The sequence below is a fragment of the Hemitrygon akajei genome, chromosome 1 (assembly GCF_048418815.1).
Source record: "Hemitrygon akajei chromosome 1, sHemAka1.3, whole genome shotgun sequence".
NCBI classification, from domain to species: Eukaryota; Metazoa; Chordata; class Chondrichthyes; order Myliobatiformes; family Dasyatidae; genus Hemitrygon; species Hemitrygon akajei.
This window is the reverse complement of record NC_133124.1, coordinates 137,045,959-137,059,477: the sequence shown is the minus strand read 5'-3', so window position 1 is coordinate 137,059,477 and position 13,519 is coordinate 137,045,959. Positions and strand designations below refer to the sequence as shown.

General features: G+C 39.0%; 1 protein-coding gene across 25 annotated transcripts in view; it reads left to right on the top strand.

The window, feature by feature from the left end:
• Positions 1 to 13,519, top strand: part of lrrfip2 (leucine rich repeat (in FLII) interacting protein 2) — a 121,644-nt gene that overhangs the window by 20,758 nt on the left and 87,367 nt on the right. For 16 of the 25 annotated variants that reach the window (XM_073052390.1, XM_073052383.1, XM_073052207.1 and 13 more), the window contains 5 exons: positions 1,126 to 1,176; positions 1,260 to 1,304; positions 4,539 to 4,607; positions 8,435 to 8,488; positions 10,054 to 10,128. The exons of 3 other annotated variants lie outside the window; for them this stretch is intronic. In XM_073052390.1, the coding sequence (XP_072908491.1) occupies positions 1,126 to 1,176; positions 1,260 to 1,304; positions 4,539 to 4,607; positions 8,435 to 8,488; positions 10,054 to 10,128 (294 nt within the window). The remainder of the gene's footprint in view (positions 1 to 1,125; positions 1,177 to 1,259; positions 1,305 to 4,538; positions 4,608 to 8,434; positions 8,489 to 10,053; positions 10,129 to 13,519) is intronic. 6 more of the 25 variants (XM_073052347.1, XM_073052337.1, XM_073052331.1 and 3 more) reach the window with 4 other exon arrangements.

Genomic DNA, 13,519 nt, shown 5'->3' with positions numbered 1-13,519 from the left:
CAACCCTGAGATTAATTTTCTTACAGGTACTGTCAATAAATCCAATAACCACAATAGAATCAATAGGGCAGATGACCAGTGTGCAAAATACAAATTATGCAAATACAAAGAGAAAGAAGAAAAAAGTAATAAATAACTAAATAATAAATATTGAGAACATGAGATAGTGTTTGAAAGTGAGTCCATGGATTGTGGGATTGTCCATGGAGTCCAGTGATGGGGCAAGTGAACTTATTCCCTCTAGTTCAAAAGCCTGATGGTTGAGGGGTAATGACTGTTCCTGAACCTGGTGGTGTGAGTCCTGAGGCTCCTGTGCCTTTTTTCTGATGGCAACAGAAATGAAAAAACATGGCCTGAATGGTTGGGGTCCCTGATGATGGATGCTGCTTACCTGTGACAATGCTCAGTGGAAAGAGCATAATCAAAGATCCTGTATTTAGGGAATTGCATCACTTCTTTACTGTTTTATGTGGTCACATTATTACTGCTACATATTGTGTTCATTAAGTCACTGATTCTACCACTCAATAACTTCTGCATCTTTCATTGCTAACAGTTAACTTGGGTGCACTCCCCTAAAGCTTACATTATGGCAATCAGACACACCCTCAAGTTGAAAAGGAGGCAAGGTGAAAACAGATTCTCCACTCATTTGGTTAATGTTTTATGAAATCTGACAGGTGTAATCAAGCTTAGCAGGATGACTCAGTTTAATTTGGTGCAATTTGTGCTGCACTTAACCATTTAATTGATCCAATCTCAAAGTAGTTTTAATCTTTTGCTGTGAAGTAGACAATCCATTGTAAGTTGTTGGTAGTTTTCTAGTGTCTTCTATTTAACAGTGTGTGTCAGTTGTTCAGGAAAAGCGATTTTTGACAAATGGTTGGAATGCTTAAATTAACCCTGTGTTTTAATAATAGCATAAATCATATTCTGTGGACTGTTCTTTGCTGATCTTCTCTCCTTCCAAGATAACCTCTCTCTCTTTGTGCATGATTATTATTGAAATATATTTAGCTTAATTTGTTCATCTTAATGAACTTGTACATCATTTGGAAACTATGATATTGGGTAGTTTGGCTGTTTGATCATCTGTTTATTTGATGTTTGCTGTCTCCTTCCCAGGAGAATGCAGAACGTGCTAAACATTCTATTAGGCCTCACCGACATCACCTGGTTTGTACATCTTTTAAACATCACTTTTTGGAGTTAATATCAGCTCTATCTGTTCTCATTTATTTTCTTTTTATACTCATCAGGCAGCCAATGATGCCCTGTCTGTTCGAAGTTATAGCAGCCCGAGGGTTAGTACTTCAATTCTATCACTGATTCTGGTCAGACTTCTCGAGTTCATCTTATATTTAACTGAATAAGACATTTTATGGTACACTGGCTATAGTTTGTCTCCAAAGTTGGTCTACTAATGAACAGTAATTCTGACAAGAGATGGTGGTCGCTTCATTGTCTGAACACTGAAGAATGGATCTTCAGTCTATGCTGGTGGACAAAAATATTTCTTTTAGCAAAAAGCAAGGAATGAAAGCGGATGAAAAATCATTTGTTAGGTTGCCAGTATCTGCAGTTTAATAACATTATGGCTGTGTTAAATAGCTGTGCTACCTAAATGCTATCAAAAAAGCCAGAATGAGAGCAGATGAGGAGCTTTTTTCAGTAAAATTTCAGCAGTGGTAGTTTCTGTCTAGGTTATGGAATAGAATGTCATCTAGTCATAAGGACTAGAAAGAGGCCCTTTGGCCCACCTTGTCTGTGCTGACCAACCTAAGTAAATTCCATTGCCTACATTTTTCTCATATACCTTTAAATCTTTCCTTTCCCAGTATCTATCCAAGTGCTTTTTAAACTTCGTAATTTTACTCCCCTCTACTACTACCTCACCCACTATCCAGTATAGCTGGGAGCAAAAGTCTTTCTTTAAATCTATTCTCTGTAGTTTTAGACTTGCTAGTCCTATGAACAGGATAGTGACCATTCTTATTATTTACACCCCTCGTAAAGCTCTTTAAGGTCACATCTTGATCTTCTTTGCTCCAGTCTTTCCAGTCTCCCCTTACATCTCAATCCCTCAAGTGTTGGTAACATTCATGTGAATAATTTTTGCATCCTCTCACTTAATCACATTATTCCTATAGTATGGCAACTGGAACTGCACATAGTTTTCCAGATGGAGTTTCATCAATATTCTTTGCATGGTAGTCAACCAAATGAGTAACAATCCAATGATTTTGTGATTACATTACAATTGTCTTTGGTTTTATTTTAACTAGCTGATTCTTAACATCAATGTGATTATATTTTTAGCTGCTGCATGAAATTATGGAAGGACATAAATACTGCCCTTGAGAGCAATATCTTCTTCCTATAAGTTATTTTTCAAGAAACATTGCATGAAATAGCTCTCATCCATTGTCTCCTGAATGGGAAGTGATTTAATTTTAAAATTGTCATCTGTGTAATGAGCTCCCTCCTTGGACTTTTGCCTTCTCTTTGTCTGTAATCTTACCTGGATCTAGAATCATTTGTGTACCTTGAATTTTGGAGTGCTACATGTCTCCACATACAATATGGGAACAGTGAATCTAAATTCTGAAATTATATATTAGAGAATATTTATGTTCTCTTTCCTCCTTTTAGAAAGTTATTTCCAATCCTAAATATTTTGATCAGTGGATAGGTTTCAGTAGTCAAACTAAATATATTATCAAAGTACATATATATCGCTATATACAACCCTGAAATTTATTTTCTTGCAGGCATTTACAGTAAACACAAAGAACCACTGCACCCAAAAGGATGGATAAAAAAAAATGTGCAAAAGACAACAAACTGTTTGTCATAATCACATATATTTACATGAAACGACAGAACTTTGCAGAATATTTGTCTTTTAGACAAGCACATTCATCCCATCTCTGCTAGGATTTTGGCTAAATATTTGCTTTTTTTTTGAGGAGTAATGATAAATAACAGGACAGATACAATATATCAGAGCAACACACACAAAATGTTGGAGGAACTCAGCAGGCCAGGCAGCATTTATGGAAAAAAGCTCAGTCGATGTCTTGGGCCAAAACCCTTTGGCAGGACTGGAGGGAAAAAAAAGCTAAGAAGTAGATTTGAAAGGTGAGGGGAGGGAGAGAGAAACACCAGGTGATAGTTGAAACTTGGAGAGGGAGGGATGAAGCAAAGAGCTGGGAAGTTGATTGGTAAAAGAGACAGAAGGCCATGGAAGAAAGAAAAAAGTTGGGAGGGGGGAGGAGCACCAGAGGGAGGTGATGGGTGGACAAGGAGATAACATGAGAGAGGGCAAAGGGGATGGGAAATGGTGAAGGGTAGGGGACAGAGGCATTACAGGAAGTCTGAGAAATCGATATTCATGCCATCAGGTTGGAGGCTACCCAAACGGAATATAAGGTGTTGTTCCTCCAACCCAAGTGTGACCTTAAACACAATAGTGGAGGAGACCATGGATGGACATATCGGAATGGGATTGAGAAGTGGAACTGTTGTGATAAGGCCACACTTAGGTTGGAGGAACAACACCTTGTATTTCATTTGGGTAGCCTCCAACTTGATGGCATGAAATCGATTTCTCAAACTTCCAGTAATGCCTTCCACCCCTCCCTTCACTATTTCCCTCTCTCATATTATTTCCTTTCCCACCAAAAAAGAGGAGCCTCCCTCTGGTGCTCCTCCCTCCCCCCTTTTTCTTTCTTCTGTGGTCTTCTGTCTCTTTCACCAATAAACTTCACAGCTCTTTGCTTCATCCCTCCCCCTCCAAGTTTCACCTGTCACTTAGTGTTTCTCTCTCCCTTCCATCCCACCTTTCAAATATACTCCTCAGCTTTTTTTCTCCAGTCCTGCTGAAGAGTTTTGGCTGGAAACATCGACTGTGCTTTTTTCCATAGATGCTGCCTGGCCTACTGAATTCCTCCAGCATTTTGTGTGTGTTGCTCGGATTTCCACCATCTGCAGATTTTCTCTTGTTTGTGATTTGAAGTACAATATATCCCTTTGATGCCAGAAAGACTTTTGTGTGAGGGCCATGATCTTTTAATGCTTGCTGATGCTAATTGCAATCTATTGCTACACACTTTAGATCACTTAGTACAAAATTGCTGTCCATGGAAAAGTGACATGAATGAACTTTTGCAGTTAGAACTGAATGCCAGTATCAAATTGCTATTGTGCATTTTATTTAGCTATCTCTTAGTGCCCTCTATTATTAAGTTACCATATTCAAAATGTGATTTCAGGAGTGGATAAAATAATTGTGATTAGTCCCTTAAGGTACTGTCTTTTATATTTAAATATGGAAAAAGAACTGCTTTTTTGAAAGATAGCAAATCATTCCCATGATTTGTCAGGAAACAGTTGACAAGCAACCAAAATTCTGTGTTTTCTCTGCACTTTTTGTTGGTCATTTATAACCCGTGTAAAATTCTTGTTTTGAAGCAGAATAGTCAAATAGTAAAGCATTCCTAAAATGTGTTTGTGTTCTTATTTTGTTCTTTTCAAAGCACTCTTACTTTGATGTACCTGTGCCTCACAGAAGCAGCTCAAGGAGAAAGGATCTTGTGGTTTGTAAAGTAAAAATCTTCGTTGCTTGTTGAGTATTCTCATCTAGTCTTTTATATTCTGCAAGGAAAAGATATTATCAAATAGGTGTATGGAAGTTAAGGATTTCTAAAGAAATGAAATTTACTAATTAGCAAGTGTTCTTGGAGTGAAATATTCTGCAATTTTTTCAAGATGATTGCACGCATACTTGGAATGCTCTTTTGCTTGTAACAGTGTGCATTATTACTACATTTTCTGCTTTTAGATTTCCAGCATCTGCAGTTTTGAAGAGTAGAATGGGCAAGCCAGGGAACTGCAGACCAGTCAGCCTAACATCAGTGGTGGGAAGTTACTGGAGAGAATGCTGTGGGACAGGATCCACCAGTGTTTGAATGGACAATGTCTGATTGGAGGAGTTAGTAATGCTTTATGTCTGGAAAGTTGTGTTTGATGAAACATTTAAGAGTTTTTTGAACAGGTAACTAAAAGAGTGGATGATGTTAGGATAGTGGATGTTGTCAAGGCATTCAACAAGGTCCTTCATCATAAGCTTGCTATTAAGGTTAGGTCTCATGGTATCCAGGGAGATTTGATTAGGTGGATTCATAGTTGGCTCAGAGTTAAGAGGCTGAGAATGGTGGTTAAAAGTTGTTCTCAAAATGGAAACTGGTGACCAGTAGTGTTGGGACCCTTGTTATTTCATATTTATACAAAGTGATTTGGATGTGAATGCACAAGGCTTGATCAATAAGTTTGTGGATGTCACAAAAATTGTAGGTGTTTTTACGAAGAAGATTATCGTAGGATATTGGGCAATTTGGGAAGTGGGCTGAGGAGTGGCTCATGGATTTCAACACAGATAAGTGTGAGTTGATGCACATTGGAAATTCAAACCAGTGTATGACTGTGAATGGTAGGGTATTAGGATGTGTAATATTACAGAGGAACCTAGGAGTATTAGTGCACAGTTCATTGAAAGCAGTGTCATTGGGAGACGGTGCTGAAAAATGCTGGCCTTGATCCTTTAGCGCTTTAGAGCTGCAGGAGATGAGTGGGATTTTTAAACAATATTTCTCCTTTGCATTTACTGAAGAGAAAATCATGATTGTCCTGTTGCTTAATAAAGGCAGCAGAAGTAAACCAGTATGGTGAACCTGACATCAGTGTTCAGTAATTTACTGGAGGAGATTCTAGAGGGACAGTATCTATCAGAATTTGGATAGATTAGGTCTGATGAGAGATAGCAAGTTGTGCATGGGAAATGCTGCCTGACAAATGTCCAAGTTTTTCGTACAGGCAGCCAAGTGGATAGATGAGGTCAGGGTTTTGGATGTTTGGCCAAGACACATGGTGCTCTCTAGGGATTGATGTTTGTCATCATCTATATCAATGATTTGGATGAGAATGTAGAAGGCATGGCTAGTAAATATTTACCTACTAATAAGTGTTATTTTAATATCAACTGCATACTTACTGTGTGAAGAAAGCTGTCAAAAATCATTAGTAAGTGGGACAAGGGCTAGTAATGGCTGCCAATTCAGACAAACACTGGACATTGCATTTTGGGAAGTCATGGTAGCGTAGCAGTTAGCACGACACTATTACAGTGGGGTGTTGAAGTTCACAGTTCTCGGTGTCCTCTGTAAGGGGTGTGTACATCCTCCCCATGGAATAAATGGGTTTTGCCCGGGTCCTCCAGTTTTCTCCCACGGTCCAAAGACGTACCAGGTAGGTTAATTGTAAATTGTCCTGTGATTAGTTTAGAGTTAAATCCTGGTTGTCAGTGGTTGATGGGGTGGTGCTGCTCGAAGGGCAGGAAGGGCCTATTCCACACTGTATTGCAAGATAAGTACATTTTTCACTAAATAAAAAAATCAAACATGGGTAGGATTTATCCTATAAATCAGCGGGCCCTGGGGAGTAGTGGAATAGAGGGACTTTGGAGCACAAATATATAGTTTGCTGAAAGTGGCGCCGTTGGTAGATGTGGTAGTGAAGGAGGAATTTGACATGCCAGCCCTCATCACTCAGGCCACTGAGTAGGCATCACAATGAAGGAACATCATGTTGCAGTTGTCTAAGACTATGGTGAGGCTGCATTTGGAGTATTGTCTACAGTTTTAGTCACCCTCCTGAGGGAAAAATGACAATCACATGGAAAGAGTGCAAAGAAGATATACAAGAATGTTGCTGAAAATCAACCCTGAGTTGTAGGGAGGGCTCAGTCAGGCTACAGCTTCATTCCTTGAAACTTTGGAGATTGATGGATAATCTTAAAGTGGTGTATAAAAGCACAAAAGGTATAAACAGGGTGAATTTTAAAATTAAAGATTGGCTTTATTTGCCACACATACATTGCAGCATACAGTGATATAGGTTGTTTGCGTCAATGACAAACACAGTCCGAGTAAGTGCTGGAGACAGCCTACAAGTGTTACCATGCTTCCAGCATCAACATAGCATGCCCACAGCTTAATAACCCTAACCTATGTATCTTTAGGAAGTGAGAAAAACTGGAGCACCTGGAGAAAACCCATGCAGTCACAGGAAGAATGTACAAATTCCTTATGGACAGCAGTGGGAATTGAACCCTAATTGCTGGCACTGTTAAGTATTGCACTAACCACTACACTACTATGTCGTTGTAGCGTATATTGTCTTCTTCTCAGGAAAATGAGTCTAAAACTAGAGGGAAAGGAATTAAAAGGCACCAGAGGGGCAACCAATGTACCTAGAGAGAGGTGTTTATATGCAATAATCTGCTAGCAGATGTAGTTGAGGTAAGTACAGTGTAAAGTGGTTGTGCTGAAGGGTCAGTTTCCTTGCTGTATGACTCTAACAAGATTTAAAAGGCATGTGACTAAGTACATCGATAGAAAAGTCTTGAGAGGTATAGACCAAATATGGGCATGTGGGACTAGCTCTGGTAGGCACCTTGGCTGGCATAGCTGAGACTAGGGGTTTGTTTCCATTCTTTGTTACTCTACGTAAATGTCCATGCTAACCAATCCCATTTGCTAGCACCTTGGCTGTTGCTTTCTCATATTTTGACAATTAAAATGCTCAGCTCTATACAGTTTAAATCATGTCAGGCAGTGAAATCCGGAGTGTCGTCACCCTATTAGTAAAAGTTTTTTCCTCTGAATCTTTTATGCCTCACCTTAAACCTAACCCATCTGCTTTCACTTTGGAATATCATTTTTCCCTGTCTACCCTCCCATGCCCCTCATAATTTTGTATACTTCCATCAGGTTGCCCTCAGCAGCCTGTACTCCAAGGTAAATGAGGTGGTTAAGGGCAGGTACTCTCACATTTAAAAAGTATCTGGACAAGGCTCTTGGAAAACAGATGGTGGCATGGACATGATGGGTTGAAGGACCTGTTTTCATGGTATATGACCTTGACTATAAACCTAGAAGGATTCTGGAAAGGATCTGTTTTTTTCCCGGCGTATTTTCCCTGAGACTTGATATGTTGAATGGCACGCTTCTAGAATAAACGCTTCTCAGTTTTGATAGAGGAGAGAATCTGTGGATATTCTCTTGGGTGTTGTTTGCCAGAGAAACCTCTTTCCATTTAATGGCTAGTGAGGTGACGTGATAAAATGGTTTAACTTCTTGTGATATCAATCACCTCCAATAATAATGATCCCAGACAGCCCCTCATTTATTGAGGGACAGCTATCATGAAATGCCACCCTATTTTTTTCAACAATGTTCTCAACTGCTGGCCTGCCACACATCTTAGTAATTAATTGTGTGCACTCACCTTTTGCTTTTTTTCATGCTTTACCTGTCTGTTTTGTGTTGTATATTTATTATTCTTGCATCTTATTTTCCTTTCTGTGGATTTGTAGTCATTGCCTCAGGAAAAGAACAAGTTTGCTCAACTCAAGAAAACCTCTCGATCTGTATGTAAACTGATTGTTGTATTGTTTTAAAATCTAATTCATAGACAATCTTGTTTATTTTTGTGTGAGATGAAAAGAGAATTCTTAAAATTGCCATTGCAGGATTTGGTTTGTAAACTGAAGTATTTTCTACATGATCTCAAAATATTTTGTGGTACAGGAATATGCACTGCTGTTGTCTATGTATGTTTTATGTGTATACCAAGTGACTGCAGTTTCTTTTAATTAGCTGGGGTCTCTTCAGGTTTTCTTATTGAACACAAAGTATACCATGCTAGAAATGGTAACTATATTAACAGGATTACATAAGTGCTCGGCTACAGCAAAAAAGCTGTAAATATATAAATGCCCTCCATTACATTGCAATTCTTGCACAATTTAGATAAGGTAGTTGAAAAATCTTCAGTTACTTAAAACTACATGTGAATCACATAATCTGGCCCATTTTATGGAATATAGGTTAAGACAATACTTGAGACAAGTTTTCATGCAATCTCAGACCAACGGGTTAGGGCTGTCTATCAAATTGATAAAAGCAAAAAAACAATTTAGTAATTAAATTATCAAGTTTGCAGATGGTCCTGCATATTCAATTGCAATTTGAATAATAAGGACAAGAAATTCCTTCCTCCCTCCTGCATGCTATGCCTTTTCTCAGCTTCCCAAAAATGTGGCTGATGAGAGGGAGAAAACTCTTTCCCTTGGAACTCCCTTGGAGAAGGTAAGAAAAGTCCAGGAGATCAGTTCAAGTAAATAAACAGTGGCTCTAAATCCACTCAGAAGTTCACTTAGAAATCCATTTAGTACGTTTGTAGATAGCAAAATGATAAGATTTCTGTCATAGCCAATAACAAGCCTTGTTCTGTTCTGAATATCCGAATAGTCTTGGTGGACACTATATAACCTGGATATGTAAATTAATATCAGTTAAAACTACTTGTAGGAATCTAACATTGAAAATACTATTTTGGATTGAAAGGACCAAATAATTGGTTGTTACATTAAAATTTTGCACCTTATGTAATCTAAAAATCAATGGTTTTTAAAAGTGGTACAATTAAATTCTAATACTCACATTGAAATCTGATAAGGAAATTCTGCAGTTTTAAATTTACTTAATTAATCAATAATTTTTGATTTAAAATATTAATGTTTAGATGGTAATTTTGAGGCAGGAATTCATTTGTTTTATGTTTCAGTGCTAGAGCTCAGTGAACAGTGATGCTCAGGTAGCCAGGGAGAAGCTCTCTACAGGTCCACCCCAGGTTAAGGCAGATTCTGTTCCTTTTTATAGCCTGGTCTCCCACATGCTCTTAGTATTTAACACACAGTACACAAGTCGAGAAGTTATAAACTTGGGAGGACTTGTAGTTACTGATTTCTTGGGTAGTTAACCCTTTGACATGATTCATTGTAAATCTGCCAAATCTGTTTTATTGTTTATTTTCTTTTGAACTGTAATTAATTTTCTCCATTTTATGATATTTGTTGAATTGATGTCCATAAGTCTTATGATTTATTATTTTGAAAATATTTAAGTTTTTTCTCTTTAATTTGCTTTTCAGAGTGGAATATCTCATGACAAAATGAAGTACAGCATCTTACCTAGCTCTAAACCCTTCTCTTCGTTTTATACTCGGGTCTGTCCTTCTATTTTTGCCTTGTTACTTAATGTAAAATTTGTTTTCTTTCTGACTCTATTTTGGGAGACTTTGCTTCAACTACCATTGCAATATTTTTTCATTTGGAGGTCTATTTACAAATTAGCTGAAATTTTTAATTTTAAATTCTGGTTCTGAGTTCTGTAAATGGGTAGAGACCAAGAAAATCTGTGAATATCCTTAAGGCATATTTTTGAGAAAGGCTAGATATTTCTGTAATAATATACATGCTTTTGCTTATTCTTGTGGAAAGATTTTAGACAGCTTTGAACATAATTTCAAACATGATAGCAATAAATGGTGTTATTCAACTGCAAATTGCTTTTGTTGATGTTGCCTTGGGCTAAAATCATGTCCTATGTGATTTTAGTGTCATACAGCTTGGGAACGGGCACTTTAACCTACTGCATCCATGCCAATTTTCAAGCACTCATCTACACTAATTCCACCATTCCTCTTGCATCTCTTCCTCAACCTGATTCTCCTACCATTCACCTTCACCAGGGACTGTTTACAAAAGTTAATCAGTCTACAAAACTTCTCTGACATGAGCGGGAAACTGAAGCCCCTTGGGGAAACCCACTCAATCGTGTCGAATACTCAGACTCTGTACAAACAGCAGCTAAGATAAAGATCATATCCTGAGTGTCCAGAGCTGTATGGCATCAGCTGTGCCCCTTTCCTGCCCTTCCACTGGAGCATATTTGAAATAATTCGAGTCACTATGAATTTCTTTGTCCATAATTTAGACTTAAGTTTGCAATCGAAGGACAACTGTTTCTGATACAGTGAAGCACCAGGGATTGGAAACTTGCATTTTGAGCTTCCAGTTATTGTCTAAGCACTGTTAGTTTTCTTTTACAAATCCTTGGGTATATGCCCATTTGCCCTCTCACTTGTGACAACAATGCCCAAGATCCTATTTCATTGTTTCCTTTGTAAAAGCCTAATTAGGAATTCATTAGCAGAACTATCAGCTCATCAATTACCATAATTTCTTCCTCAGGCGTTTTATAATGTTAAGCCCATGAATGCAGTTATCCTTGATATGGTAGATGTGAATAATTGGTTACTTGAAATAATTCAATCTGCTAGTTTGAAAAATATTTCAGTTATGAGATCCCCACATCTCCACAAATGCCTTGCTTTAAAATGGATTAATGGTACAGTACAAGAACACTGGGACTAGACCAATGTACCCCAGGCTACTGTGGGAAGCGAGGGAGGAAATTGCTGAGCCTCTGGCGATGATCTTTGCATCATCAATGAGGATGGGAGAGGTTCCAGAGGATTGGAGGGTTGCCGATGTTGTTCCCTTATTCAAGAAAGGGAGCAGAGATAGCCCAGGAAATTATAGACCAGTGAGTCTTCAGTGGTTGGGAAGTTGATGGAGAAGATCGTGAAAGTCAGGATTTATGAATATTTGGAGGCATAATATGATGAGGAATAATCAGCATGGCTTTGTGAAAGGTAGGTCATGCCTTACGAGCCTGATTGAATTTTTTGAGGATGTGACTAAACACATTGATGAAGGTAGAGCTGTGGGTGTAGTGTATATGGATTTCAGCAAGGCATTTGATAACGTACCCCATGCAAGGCTTAAAGGACACATGGGATCCAGGGGGACATTGCTTTGTGGATCCAGAACTGGCTTGCTCACAGAAGGCAAAGAGTGGTTGTAGATGGGTCATATTCTGCATGGAAGTCAGTCACCAGTGGTGTGCCTCAGGGATTTGTTCTGGGACCCCTACTCTTCGTGATTTTTATAAATGACCTGGATGAGGAAGTGGAGGGATGGGTTAGTAAATTTGCTGATGACTTAAAGGTTGGGGGTGTTGTGGATAGTGAGGAATTCTGTCAGAGATTACAGCAGGACATTGATGGGATGCAAAACTGGGCTGAGAAGTGGCAGATAGAGTTCAACCCAGATAAGTGTGAGGTGGTTTATTTTGGTAGGTCAAATATGATGACAGAATATAGTATTAATGGTAAGACTCTTGGCATTGTGGAGGATCAGAGGGATCTTGGGGTCCGAGTCCATAGGACACTCAAAGCTGCTACGCAGGTTGACTCTGTGGTTAAGAAGGCATACGGTGCATTAGCCTTCATCAAGCGTGGGATTGAGTTTAAGAGCTGAGAGGTAATGTTGCAACTATGTAGGACCCTGGTCAGACCCCAGTTGGAGTACTGTGCACAGTTCTGGTTGCCTCACTACAGGAAGGACGTGGAAACTATAAAAAGGGTGAGAGGAGAGTTACAAGGATGTTGCCTGGATTGGGGAGCATGCCTTATGAGAATAGGTTAAGTGAACTCGGCTTCTTCTCCTTGGAGCGAAGGAGGATGAGAAGTGACCTGATAGAGGTGTACAAGATAATGAGAGGCATTGATCATGTGGATAGTCAGAGGCTTTTTCCCGGGGCTGAAATGGCTAGCACAAGAAGGCATAGTTTTAAGGTGCTTGGAAGTAGGTACAGAGGAGATGTCAGGGGTAAATTTTTTACACAGAGTGATGAGTGTGTGGATTGGGCTGCTGGTGGCGGTGGTGGAGGCGGAATCGATAGGGTCTTTTAAGAGACTCCTGGATAGGTACATGGAGTTCAGAAAAATAGAGGGCTATGGGAAAGCCTAGTTAGTTCTAAAGTAAGGACATGTTCGGCACAATTTTGTGGGCCATAGGGTCTGTACTGTGCTATAGGTTTTCCATGTTCCTAACAAACATCTCAGCTTAGGACCTTTGTGCCGACCATGATGGCAAATTAGATGAAACCTATCATCCATATTCCGCCATTTCTTATCCCCTTACATTTGACCTCCCAAAGTGCAACACTTCACGTTGCCCGGATTAAACTCCATCTGACTTTTTCAGCAGTTTCTGCAGCTGATCTATATCCTGCAGTATCCGTTGACAGTCTTCTTTACTCTCACAACTCTGCTAATTTGTGTGTCATCTACAAACAATGTAATCAGCCCATTACACTTACTACCGAGTCATATATCTCAAACAATAGAGGTCCCAGCACTGATTCCCAGAGAACATGACTGGTCACAGAATAACACTTCTCCACGACTACCCTTTGTTTTCTAGGACCAAGCCAATTTTGAATGTGGTGTACCAATTGACCATGGATCTCATGCAACTTAATCCTATGCACCTACTTTTGTAAGCATAAGACAGTACATTACAGAATAAGGCTCATGAGCCATAGTATCTATGCCAACCTTGATGACATTTTATCAAATCCCATTTTCTGTCTGTATCCCTCAACTCCCTGTCTATTCAGATATCTACCATCTCCCTGGCAGCATGTTTCAGGCACCTACCACTCTTTATGTAAGACTAAAGAAAAAATTGACAATAGACAATAGGTGC